General features: G+C 46.7%; 3 protein-coding genes across 3 annotated transcripts; 1 reads left to right on the top strand and 2 right to left on the bottom strand.

Moving 5' to 3' along the window:
- Positions 1 to 242: 242 nt before the first annotated feature.
- On the bottom strand, positions 243 to 2,215 carry BDW43DRAFT_320445 (uncharacterized protein; the record flags this gene model as incomplete). Its single annotated transcript, XM_032049083.1, has 1 exon — positions 243 to 2,215. One exon carries the CDS (start codon positions 2,213 to 2,215, stop codon positions 329 to 331), a length of 1,887 nt encoding a protein of 628 aa, XP_031898870.1. The 3' UTR covers positions 243 to 328.
- A 6,912-nt stretch (positions 2,216 to 9,127) lies between these two features.
- On the bottom strand, positions 9,128 to 11,296 carry BDW43DRAFT_320443 (putative MFS transporter). Its single transcript, XM_032049082.1, has 8 exons — positions 10,703 to 11,296; positions 10,538 to 10,635; positions 10,415 to 10,477; positions 10,118 to 10,356; positions 9,792 to 10,053; positions 9,610 to 9,729; positions 9,445 to 9,545; positions 9,128 to 9,391 (listed from the first exon to the last, which is right to left on the bottom strand). The coding sequence occupies exons 1-8, from the start codon at positions 11,193 to 11,195 to the stop codon at positions 9,163 to 9,165; spliced, it is 1,605 nt and encodes a 534-aa protein (XP_031898869.1). The 5' UTR covers positions 11,196 to 11,296; the 3' UTR covers positions 9,128 to 9,162.
- Positions 11,297 to 11,592: 296 nt separating this feature from the next.
- On the top strand, positions 11,593 to 12,888 carry BDW43DRAFT_312353 (Gfo/Idh/MocA family protein; the record flags this gene model as incomplete). Its single annotated transcript, XM_032047350.1, has 1 exon — positions 11,593 to 12,888. One exon carries the CDS (start codon positions 11,593 to 11,595, stop codon positions 12,886 to 12,888), a length of 1,296 nt encoding a protein of 431 aa, XP_031898868.1.
- Positions 12,889 to 13,215: the final 327 nt, after the last annotated feature.

Genomic DNA, 13,215 nt, shown 5'->3' with positions numbered 1-13,215 from the left:
AACTCCAAGCGGTAAACTCCTTGGGTCGTGACCCTCAATTCCGGACGATGGGACTTAGGATACATTAATATGATGTACGGAATTCTAATCCGCGCTCACGTCCATACTTATGCTGTACTAAGAGTACTCGAGACACAAGAGCTAGTACCTAAGAGTAGCAAATTTACTTGAACCCCTCCAATTCAATTAGATACAGGTCGACTCATACCCGTTCATTATGTCCAAGTCATTTCATGTCCACAGCAAGCTCGCCCGTCCCTGAGATGAGATGTTTCGCTATTGTTCACCAGATGTTAATACCATGGTATTTGGTGGAAATGAGCACTCCCTAGGTTCCGTTCGCAGGTTGCTTCCAAACTTTGCCGTCAATAGTGGTCGTCAAGGTCCCATTTGCATTGAAGATATTAGTCATGGCATCGATCTCCAACTGGAACCCACCGGGGCCAGTCTTCTTGCTTGCAGTAACCTGACCAGTAGACGTGAGTTCGGAAAACCAGTCCACATGGCTTATCGTCGCGGATGTTACTGTATTGGTGAACCTCTCAGACCCGTCGATAGTATGTAGGCCATCGTCAGAATAGTTGCGATAGCTGACTGCGATGGTCTTGATACCTGCTGAATTGGCCTTATCGTGAATGATTGCTATAGAGGCCAAACCTGACACCTCTCCCTTGAGAGTATAATTTCCTTCGGCTAGAACAAGACGGCCAGGATTCGCGCTTTCAGGCACATACGGGACACCCCAGGGAACTTCATCAGAGACCGGGGCAACCGGCTCCAGGTCAAGCGGTTCACGGCTTGTGAGCTGAGCAAGCATCAAACGAGTGACACGACCACCAGGCTCAGTGGATTCCGGACAGGGAAGAGGATTCTGGCCGCCACAAGAGGGCGAAACGACGAGGTTTTCAAAGTATGCGATGCGAGTGCCATCGTGAGACCACTTTGGGTCTGCTCCAGCATTCCAATTGGGATCGTTGATGCTTCCTGGGCTTCCGTCACCGGCACCGTTGATTTGCTGGCCGTAGTAGTCACCTCGATCGCCATCGTGGTCCAGAAGCCAGGGGCGGAAGAATCGGCGAGGGCCATTGTTGCGAGTGGAAGACACGACCGTGGCAGCGATCAGATCGATAATTGGCGGTATGCCGCGCATTCCAGCCATGAACATCTGCCGACCAGTTCCTCGGGTATCGAGGATGACTTGCCACTTGCCGTCGGGAGAGACATCAATGGGATCGACGTACTCGGGGTGATCAGTAATCCGACGGACTTTTCCTGTTGTAAGGTCGGCGGCGAATACATCGATGTTGCATGACTCTACAGAGCTTCCGATATACGTGACCTCTTGACCACGTCCGGTGAATCCTCGCAGTTCTCCGACGGCGATGGCCGACCGGTTGACAAAGAGTTGATCGCCCTTAACGCTGATAGGCTGTGGGCTGTCTGGGTCATAGAGCCTAGTAACTTTGACCAGATCGTACCGTGCAGAGCGAGGTTCGCCAGTCGTCGGCGATGGATTAAACTCCAGTCGGCTGAAGTAGGCGAACTGACCTAATTCACCATTGGAGAAAGTGAAGGAGTTGAACCCCAGATGCACATTGTCAGGGTGTAGGCGTAGTTCTCGTATATCTCCCCCAAGCCCGGAGCCATCGGCTTTGTTATTCCAGCGGATTGGGTATATATGCACCTTGTTTGGAGTGCATTCAGGACTGGAGAGTAGCGCCGAGCCGCAATCAACGATGTTCGTCCCGATCAGGGCCCGTTTACCATCTAGGAAAGCCTGGGGATACGGAGACAGCTCGGTGCTGCCGACCTTGTTTTCTTCCGGGACACCGCAGGTGACACACTTCCATGGATCGCCGCTTGGGAACTTGGTCCCATCGGCCTTGATCAGAGCCAAATGGGTACCGTTGTAGATGCTAGCAGGATTGGGAGCTGCCGGCGCTCCGGAGAAGTTCAAGCTGACAAGCACATGGTTGTTATCAGGAAGAAAATTTCCACTCTGGATCTGGGAGTACTTTTGAAGACATCCAGTTTTGTGTGTACATGAGCCCTCTGTATTATCGGCAACAGGAGGCAAGGGTAGTTCAGTGATAACGATAGGTTCTGGTGAAGGAGGCTTTAAAACCTGCCGACTGGTGTCTCTGTTAACATGGGGCGCTCCGGCAACGATGGAAATTGTACCTAGAAAAGCTGTGGTACGTGCAATGACATGCATTTTCAGACAATGCGGTAGATGCTAGACACCAGACTGCAGGAGATTACAGTCACCTTTTATCTTCTGCGATGTGGAATTGATCGGCTAATCCGACCTCCCCCTCAAACAAGGGGTCCGGTCCACAGTAGAAATCACGTCTCTGAGACGTACTTAATAAGTACTCTGAATGATAGTAGTTGAGCTCGGGTACCCCGGGTTCTTGTTGGACAATTGACAATCATTGCTACATGTGGCAAGTTGCGATCCACCGTTTCCGTACTTTTTTCCTATCATGGTGTCTTCCCGTATCCCTTACTATAAATGGTAGGGTTTACGAATCCGAGAGATCAGACCAACAGAAATAGATCTGCAGTATGTTCCTCGGTCCACCTCTGACTGTAGTCCGATACTAATACGATATCGTCTTAACAGTAGCACGATTGATGTGTGAGTTGTACCTCTTGATGATTTCCCCTCCTGGCACTAGATTGAAGCAACTACAGTACATTGTCTTACATATCTTCGCATAATTTGACTGCAGTTGCTGCACCTAACAGCCAATTAATGCTTCGGATGTGACATTCCACGGCTATGCTTACCAGGTGAGCATCGGGGTTTGCGACATTGCGACGGCCGCTGGTATAGAATAGCCCTATTTGAGAAATTGTTGCAAAGAGTTTATACTCGTTGTAGCCGGTTACATTGTAGCAATATATAATGGATGACGCAATAGGCTAGACTATACGCAAAGGTGCGCTGTCGTGTCCTTTTCTTTTCAAGTAGTGTTATTATATCGGTGATGTGGGAATTGTTCCCCTCAACCATGTACGTGTAAATTGCGAAGACCGGAGTATTTCTTCCCTTCGTAATCTTATCCTTTCTGCACTGACCGTATATTGAACTTGAAAACTAGTCAGATATTATAGTCAAACTGGAGCTCTATGTGTAGGAAAGCGAAGTGTAGCAACGGTGTCTCCCCTCTCCAAAACAGCTTCACTGCGGGTATGGATCCCAAACCCCATTCTATGCTGGTCCACGGTAGACGACGCCTAACAAACTAGCGAGCGTTAGCTTCAGGGGTAACCTAGTATAGAACTTGCAGGCAACCCGCTATGCCCGCTCCGTCCATGCATTAAACCAATATATTAGTGCGGTTTCGAGAAGAGGAATGATTTGCAGGAGCAGAGACAGATCTAGAGATAGATGCGGAAAATGCCTATTACCTAGAGCAAAGAAATCTGTCTAGGGAGGTCTACCCAGGTACAGTTTACATAGCAAGGGAGAAATCGAACGAGGAGGGCTAAAATAGATGTAATGAGCTAGTGCTGTGTGTAACATGTATTTCTGTATATCTCCTTTATGAGGATTGATAGGTTATATGACTATGAAAGACGACTATTTATATATTGAGCATAATAAGAAAAAGGAGGTTAGTGTTTACGGCGAGAGCAACAACAATAAGGACTGTACACAAAAATAAAATTAACGTGACTTAGACAGCAATCACGTAATTTATGTCCACATGATCCACAGCATAATTCCATACATGAGAGAGCATCAGATAATTAAATCCATTTCCATGATAGATAGTATGTAAGTTGAGTCTCCCTAGCTAAAATGCCCCGAGTATCGGTGGGCCCTGTCATGATTTGTTCGTTAAGCTTAAAAACTTCTCTCTATTGACCTTGAAGAGCTCGTGAAAATAAAGGGTATGAAGCTGTAAGAAAGGACAAGAAGTGATGTTTCATCTCGTCCTTGGTCTATTGTCGCCCCCTATCTCAAAATCAAATAGTAAGCCACAAGTACTGCGTTATAACAGAAAGGGGAGACACCAGCGCACATCATACAGTGACCTGCTCTTCAACCATGCTACATAAGCTCTAAGGCCTTGTCTGGAAGGCATTTACTGTCGGTATTCATCCGGTTTGCCGCTAATCGACGTACCATGCTCATCTTGTATGGCAAGACCACCGAACTGGCTCACAAGGTAGTCATTCAAAAGCGCAGAAGGTCCTGTGCCTGGGATTTGGAATCCTTCGTCGCGTACTCGTCGGACAAACTCTTTAACCGACTGAAGTTCCTCTTCAAGAAGTCGATTCTGTTCTGCCAAACGTTGTATGTTTTCTTCCCGACGTCGTACCTCCTCCCACAAATCATGCAGCTTTGTCACCGAACACTCACCACACAACTGCTCTTGGCCTGGCCCCTGGGTAGGCATTATTAATGAGGTAAACTGTCCGCTAAGGGGGTTATGGTCGTTTCTATGGGTGGGTTTATCAGGACGTACACCCCGCTTTTTGGTGGCTGGGTTATAGCACAGCAAGTAGAATTGAATCGCTGCAGTTGCAGGAGCCGAAGTGGGTTGCTGGCACGCCAATCGTTCAAGTCCTCTGTGATGTGTAATCGATGAGTGGACTCAACGGCGGGTCTGTTAACTCAATACTACTGTGGTTGAGCCTGGTAATTTTGTTAGTACGGCTCACCTTGGGTGGGCCGCAGCAAAACGGTGAGACCAAAACCGCCTGCCTATTCAGAAAATTGAGAGAGCCCCTGAGAGCTCAGTTTAGAGCTTCAATAATATGAAACTATTCAGAACTCTACTATAGCTGAACCTACTACCCCTCCTACTATCTCACGCACAAATTCTACACGGCTTGAATGGGATGATCAAATACGCATATTAATCCTTCGAAGCGCTGGTTTTACCTATGAAGAGATTGTTTAATCATTTGCCTGATATTACCTACTGGCAGGTTCAATATACATGCCAGACTGAGACTTGTACACCACGTAAGGCACGTGGTCAACCATCTAAACTCTCTCAAATACTGAGGTAGACAATATTATTAATTTTATAATATTATCTAAGCGTACCCGCTGTATATTAACTTATATAATAAAATTATTCAAGAATTTAACCTTAGTATATCTTGAAATACTTTATCTTAAGCACCTAAGCAATGTGGCTGTTCTTGCTGTATAGCTCTTTGAAAACCTTCTTTTTCTAAATGTACTAAGCGCATATATTTAGCCTGGGCATTAGACCATGTGAGTTGGACACTGGAACAATAGAAAGTCTTTTAGACCGATAAGACTTGGGTTCCTGGTAGATATTATAGAAGAATCTATAGATTCTTTATAAAGATTGTCTTTGAACCTCATAACCGCGTCATCGTGGCTGGGTATTTTATATTCTTTTTGTGGCAACACTAAAGATCTTGGTCTATTTTGGGAGATAGCTTGGGATTCTAGTAATACTTAAAGCTATCATGAATATACTATCCCTATAATAGCTAATTATCTATATCAGGAAAGGCAGAAAATCAAGATATCAGTCTTTTTCTTATATAAGATAGGGTGCCAGGGCATAATACTAGTGAAACTAGACAAGATATACAGGAACAGGATATACCACTCATTTTTTGGCCACTCTACTCACCCAATCTTAACCCTATAGAGAGAGTATGGAACCGGATAAAAGATTGGATTGAATCTTACAGTTATACTGACAATAATCTGCCTTATCCTAGGCTAAGCCAGATTATATTAGAGGCATGGGAGGCAGTCCCTGAATCAGTTTTTTAAAGTCTAATTGAATCTATGCAGGCCCGCTGCCAGGTTATTATAGAGGCTGAAGGTGGTCATACTAGGTATTAGAATAGGTGTTTCTTTTAGCATTTTAATGAGCAATTTTTTCTAAATATTTTTATGGGCGTTATCTAGGCATTTAATAGAGCGATTTTTATGTATGGTTTTTAAAACGGCAGAATTCCTAAGGCCTAAATTAGATTAGTATGGTGGGCCGTACTAACAAAATTACCAGGCTCAACCACAGTGCATACAACATCGATGTCATTGGGCTCTCGACTCATTGTCGGCCGTGGTTGCTACCTTTTGGAGATAGCCAGTTAAAAGGCCTAATTCATGATATCATTGACCAGGGATGAACACGGTGACTGATGAATCTTTCTATGGGCTCTTATGAGCGGATTGTAGTAAGATAGTTGAGCTACTTAGACCATCATTTCTGCAGGCAACATGTATAACCTCGCGAGAATAGAAGGTACAGAACTTCTGCAAGGATTCTAATAGAAACTCGGTTTCATATGGTACAGCTTATATCGAGGCACATATCCCATTTTTTTTTTTTTTTTTTTTTTAGTAGCTAAGACCCTCATTCAATGCCAGTATTTTCGGATTAGCTCTTGAATGAGCTGTCAAGCCTGTTCCGTCGCTGCTATCACATCCTCTCCCAGAAGATGTGACAGCGCCCTCCCTGGTGCGTATTCAAAACCGAGTAGTGTACTAGTTATCGATTCACACACTCAGCAAGTGTAAGAGAATGTTGTTCAGCAGTTTTCTGGATAATCCTAAGTGCCGCAAACGTAGTTCTGCTCCAGTAGCGAGCGGTCATCACCGAGCTCTGCCTGTTGTTAGGATCATACTGTGTCCCGGAGTCGAAAGAGGCCGTTTCCAGTTGGTAGCGACCGGTAAGTAAATCGCCTGCCAAAGGTTGAAAGGCATATAGGGCGATATTATAATGCCGAAGACAGGGAAGTAGCTCGGCTTCGATCGCTCGATGAAGGGGGATTACAGATGCCGTGGTAGACGGACGGACGAATCCAACCGTGACGGTCGCAAAGCTCACAAATTTGTGCGACTTCCCTGGACATGAAGTTACTGATTCTAAGACATTTAAATTTGCCTTCACGATGAAACTTAACAACCACCTGCAGGGTGACCTCGAGCGGCGTGTTGCGGCCCGGTGCGTGAAGATACCAGAGATCAACACTCTCCGACTTCAGCGCATCTAGACTTTGGGCCAGGGCTCATCGCAGGTCTTCCGCACTGAGTGTAAAAGCCCTCTGGTACTGGCGTCCAGTTTGCCGTGGGATATATCTTTGTATGTACCAATCCTAGAGGAGATCTAGAGATTGCTGCGACGCAGGTGCAGCCTCTAGGCATCAGTCAGAACTTCATGACCTAGTCAATGATGTGAGCTGCTCTTCTATTCAGAGTAAGCATACCTGTCACTGGCCCTCAATTTAATCTAGACTATAAACAAATATGGTCAATGGTGGACGATGGAATAGGTACGTCATTTGGTTGCGAAAGGATGGCTCGACGCCCAGACGATCGAGATCGTCCAGTCTAAGCATGGCCCCCTTACCTTCGGAATTGGCCTACGGCGAGATAATGCCAAGATACAGGTATGGGAAGTCTGGCAGAAGAAGCAACCTGTCGACCTAAGATTACCTTGAAATATCACGTATTGGGACACCTCAAGTGTTCGGGCATTTTTGGTGGTCTAGTCGTTTATTTTCGTCGACACAACCAAATCTGTGACAAGATTGATATACAACAAAAAAGGCCATTTGAATCCAGGAATACGGATAAGGGTTTCATTGCAATTATTTTGTGTTTTGTCCTTGTTGGTTGGTTGGTCTGTAAACTAAAATATATCATTACAACTGTCATAACTAGGTATCTAAACAGAAAATTAGTGAGCACCATTCTGTCCCCATCCGGACCTCAACACAAGGATCTAGAGGTTGCCTATCGTAATAGATGGTAGGAATTATAAGGCTAAATACAAATATTGGGGGGCTCAACGTAGGGTTATACGGCGCCCATAGCCATGAAATATTTGGCAAAAGCCGAGAGAATACGTCCGTTCGAGGTTGCAGGGAATAATCGATATAGCCCGTGTCATCCATATACAGGGAAGTATAGAGAGTCTTGCAGTATTCCCTGTAATCCGGGTATCATCCTGATTGCTGCCAGTCTACGACGACAACCTGGCCAGGATTGAAGGAGGAAACAATGATATTTCGCCGATCCAGATCTGCATGGGTAAAGTTAATCTCCCCCGTATCTGGCAATAGACATCGATCGGGATCATTATATCTATGGGGGAAGGTAAACTAGTGCAAGAGGGCAAGCCGGTCGTTATATTCCTTGATGCTAAGGAATGTCCCGGTTGTCGGCTGCTCCGTAATAACATAGTCCTGAAGATGCTTCCGATTGATTGACCCGAAAGAGGGTAAGCCACCCACTTGGTATTGAAAAATTTTTATCATGCGCGTTCAGCATACCGACAAGCTGGTTCGAAGGATCCTGCTCAAGTTGGCGTAGTGTCTTCATGATCCGCGTTAGCTGATTAGATATGGGCCTTCTGTCTGTATTACTGAGACTATCCCAACACTCTGCGAGTGTCGGTCTTTCTTTCAGCTCCATGTATATGAACACGTAGCCTTTAATCGTCAACGCGCTAGCCAAAGAGCTCCGGTACTGGCATTTTGTCACCGAAAACCTTTTTGATCATCTACAGGTTCTGTGCTTCGACAGTTGATACGCGGGGGCCAAATTTCACGATTTGAGACTCTTAAATTTAATGGGACTTGGTCGAGCCCAAGTTTCGATATTCTTTCATAGCGCTCTCATATGCCCGGGTTGTTGGAAGCTGTCGGTTTGGACTGTTAGCTGAGATATCTGTAGAGTCCATCTCCTTTTTCATGGCGTCGGGCAGCTCCAAAGATATTATATCCTTCCCAAGATTGTATATGACCATGTTTTGAACAGACTCGGGGTTGTTGTATAATATGATATGGCGGGAATGATAGTTGGTGCGGGCAAATAAAGGAAAATGGTGGCTTACCTAGTGAAAGTGGCTGCTTACGATGCCGATGATGCCCTAATTATAGGCATGTTCGTTCATAATTCACAACCTCAACTAGCCACCACACGTAATACTAATTTTTGCTATACTAGACCGGGGACTTACTAAAGGGTGCCCTGATATTTGCCTATTATTTACACTCAGAAGCCCATGCATGGCACTCCAAATGTATCTTACTGTTTGCTAATCGCTTATCTCCGATCTTGATATGCAAGATGATGGAGTCAATGTCGTAGATGTTCATCGGAAGCAGTAGCAGCTATTGTAGTCACCAGAGAGTGAACTCACTTTAGTACACGTATATGAAATCCTCATTCTTCAGATCCGTCGTATCCGAAAACCCCTTGTCTTCGGTTCGATCTGTCTGGGGGCCTGCATTCACATCCTCCAGCTCGACCGTTTTGCCTGCCTTTTCCTTGCCCAACATAGACTCGTCGAGGATCTGGGCGGATTTACCCAGGTCTAGTCTCTGCTGGGCATGCTTCCGATTCAGGTAGATGAGGTATAGATTGGTGAGTCTGGTCGGATCAGCTTTGGTCTAATTTCTGGAACCCAAAGATCAATAGCTTACATTGCAAAGACGGCCACGGTTACAAATAAGATGAGGTTGGAGATCAGGCCCGGGCGATACAAGGGCGCCTGGGATGTGGAATATAGTTGGGGCCCAATGACCTGGTCACCATTAGTATAATTATGGGCCATCTGGGGATAAGCATAAGCCAGGGGAAAAGCATACATTCCCTGCACACATTCCAATGAGTACAACCGCCGAGGTACATTTCCGTTTCGTGTCTCCGCCTGTGTTTTGTGCTTCCCAGGCGTAGACTAAGGGAGTGATGGCTGCTAGGCAGGATACCTAATCACGATTAGTACTCGTCAACACAACGCTCGTACTGATAGGAAATGAACAGTCCTTGCCAAATAGTACCCAAACAAAAGCACACCCTTTTGCTTCCGCGGGACAACAATCATCAACAGTGTTCCAACAGCAGCTATCAGAGCAAACCCGACTATAACAAGCCCTTTTCGTTGGAATCGGGTGGCCAGCCAGCCACCGCCCAGGATGGCTACTACCTGTATTACACCAAAGGGAATGTTGAATAGAATGGTCTCAAAAGAGCCATATCCGAAAGATTTGATGATCAGGTTACCGAATGTGCTAATGCCACCGCTTGGAATCCTAGGTATAATCAACATTAACATTCCATATACATGGTGTCGAAAGGGTGAGAGAATTCACGTACGAAATTGCCACAATCAAGAAGAACCAACACCACGTTTTCATATCACAGAGTGTCTCCCAGACATGGTCCCATCGCCACTCGCGCGAGACAATGCCCATTTGATTTGCGCGGAGACGTTCAACTGCGATCACCTTTTCTCGATGATTGAGGCATTTCGCTTCCACGGGAGAGTCGGGCATGAAGACGAGGATAACGGTCGAAAAGGCGACAGTGAGTAAGCCACAAAACATGAAAATAATCTAAATACGGTGGGTTCAGAGAGATGGTTTAGTGTACACTGACAGCATGGGGACTCACCTGATAGGAGAATAATGTGTCACTATGGATATGGCCTAGTCCATAGGTAAATAGACTTCCAACCTGAGAAATGCATTGTCAGCATGGCCAACTACATAAAAGGAGATGAGACATGAAACCTACGACGAATGTCACGCCGTTCATCGCGTTCCATAGCGCTGTTCGTATCGTCTGCTCGCCTCGTCTCCACCACATCTGGGTGACGGCCACGCATGAAGGAGCTGTTTCATTTGATTAGTATGACAGCATGCACTACCGAAAGTATACGCAGATTCAGGAGATGCCAACCTATCATGGCTTCAAATGCTCCCAATGTAAACCTAAGTCCAAGTAAACTAGCAAAGTCGGTGCAGGCTGCCATGATGACCAAGGAACTTCCCCAGAGGAAGACGGCCGAACCGATTAATTTTCCTGTTGGTAGTTTAACAAGTAGAAGTGCTGCGACAGGCTGCATAACCAGCTGAGCCAGATAAAGAATGGACCCTAGCCATGAGTACTGCTGGCCACGCAGATTCGCATCTTCCACAAGTTCGAAGATGGACACATAGGACAGTGTGGACTTATCGAGTTGTTGAAAGAAATATGCACCAAAAAGTAGAGGTAGCAGTCGGCGATCGATACGTTTCAAGACTGCTTTCTCTTCGTCTGGTGTGAATGTTCGCTGGCTCTCATCAACAGTGGCAAGGAATCGCGCAGCTTTCTCCTTGCCCTTGTTACGAGGTTCTTGGGGGTCTTCAACCGCAGTAATATCGTCATGTGGTGCTTCTACTGGCCCTGCCATAGCGAATATCTGTAGTTAAGCTTCTCGTTGCATGCATTACGTTGGCAATGGGTGTATTTATTCTAGTATTCGGATCAAAATATCCCGATGCAAAGCATGCCCTATATCGACGGTACTACACCCAAGGACAACGATAGTTGGAATACTTGTTCTCGAACGCACAGTTGATTTCTTCCCCCAGATATTGGACCCCGGACTTCCCCGCATTCCATGCTGAGACGCTATTCATGGAAAAACTTTGCAACCAGTCTGATCAGAAGTCTGTGCGGGAAGCGCAGATCGATCACTTCGGGATATCACACCCCGAGTGCTTAAAATGCTTATATTTCCCGAATACCAAATTTCAATCCCTCTATCCAACCTCACAATCTAGATATTATCATCTATATTAACAACAATGACAGCAATCCCCAAGATAAAACGATACGCCCTAATCGGCACAGGCGGCCGCGCCATGTTCTTCTACACAGCTATCGTGCGCGACTTCCACGACGCAGCCCAACTTGTCGCCTTCTGCGATACTAACACCACCCGCCTCGCATACGCAAACAGTCGCATCGAGGCATTAGGACACAAACCCATCCCAACATACCACGCCCTTGACTTCGACCGCATGATCGACGAGACCCACCCGGACGAAATCATCGTAACCACCATCGACCGCACGCACCACCAATACATCATCCGCGCTCTAGAACGCGGCTGCAATGTCGTCACCGAGAAGCCGATGACCATCGACGCGCCGCGGTGCAGACAAATTCTCAACACCGTCGATCGCACGCAGCGCCAGGTACGCGTCACTTTCAACTATCGGTATGCGCCGCATAACACGCGGATCGCGGAGCTGTTAGCTTCGGGGGCCATTGGTGACGTGCACTCGGTGCACTTTGAGTGGATGCTGAATACTTCGCACGGAGCGGATTACTTCCGGCGGTGGCATCGGGATAAGCGTAACAGCGGCGGGTTGCTGGTGCATAAGTCAACGCATCATTTTGATCTGGTGAACTTCTGGCTGCGGACGAGGCCTGAGACGGTGGTTGCTATGGGGGATCTCCGATTCTACGGGAAGGAGAATGCGGAGCGACGGGGTGAGACGAAGTTCTACTCTAGAGCTCGGGGGAGTGAGGTGGCTAGGGAGGATCCGTTTGCGTTGGATTTGGAGGCGAATGAGCAGCTTAAGGCGCTATATGCGGATGCGGAATGGGAGGATGGGTATTATCGGGATCAGAGTGTTTTTGGGGATGGTATTAGTATTGAGGATACAATGGGTGTGATGGTGCGGTATCAATCTGGTGCGGTATTGACTTATAGTCTTACTGCGTACGCGCCTTGGGAGGGGTTTCGAGTCAACTTCAATGGGAGCAAGGGCAGACTCGAGGTTGAGGTCGTGGAACAATCATATGTGAATTCGGGAGGAGAGCAGGCACTAGAGGGCGCATTGGAAAGTCGGACCATCTTCCTGCGACCAATGTTGGGCAAGCCCGTGGAGATTAAGGTACCAACGGGTGAAGGTGGCCATGGTGGTGGTGATCCCCAGTTGCTACAAGATATCTTTGGCATCCAGTCCCTGGATCCACTGAACAGAGCCGCGTCCCATTTGGATGGAGCGTGGTCGATTGCAACGGGCATTGCGGCCAATGAATCGATTCGGACGGGACAGATGGTGCGGGTGGCGGAGTTGTTACAGCTGTAATATGAAGGGATTAGAGTATCGTCCTGCAACCTTATGGATAGTTAGTCCAACAGATGCCTCTGTAGATCGTGAAGCATGGCTCTTATCTTGTGCATATGCTCAGCAAATTGACAGATATAGCTTATATCTCCGAAGCAGGGTTACTCTAAGCAGTTTCTAAAAATGCTAACAGGAGCAAGCATCAAGATATTCCATACACTATGGGCGTTTATCAGTGGCCGTCCAGCTTAATTTCTTCTCCGTAGACATTAATTCCACAATCAATACCCCATGGCGTGCATGAACCTTCCGATTTAGGACTTCTACATGGGTATGGAAACAAGAAGA

This window comes from Aspergillus alliaceus, assembly GCF_009176365.1.
Source record: "Aspergillus alliaceus strain CBS 536.65 unplaced genomic scaffold BDW43scaffold_30, whole genome shotgun sequence".
NCBI classification, from domain to species: Eukaryota; Fungi; Ascomycota; class Eurotiomycetes; order Eurotiales; family Aspergillaceae; genus Aspergillus; species Aspergillus alliaceus.
This window is presented reverse-complemented; position numbering and strand designations above follow the sequence as displayed.

What these genes read in the sequence shown, in the direction of transcription:
- BDW43DRAFT_320443 (XM_032049082.1), bottom strand. Translation starts at nt 11,195, where the DNA reads ATGGCAGGGCCAGTAGAAGCACCACATGACGATATTACTGCGGTTGAA. An exon ending in AGCATTTGAAGCCATGATAG is followed by an intron (nt 10,636 to 10,702) that starts GTTGGCATCTCC and finishes CAAATGAAACAG; the next exon opens with CTCCTTCATGCGTGGCCGTC. An exon ending in ACCGTGGCCGTCTTTGCAAT is followed by an intron (nt 9,392 to 9,444) that starts GTAAGCTATTGA and finishes TGATCCGACCAG; the next exon opens with ACTCACCAATCTATACCTCA.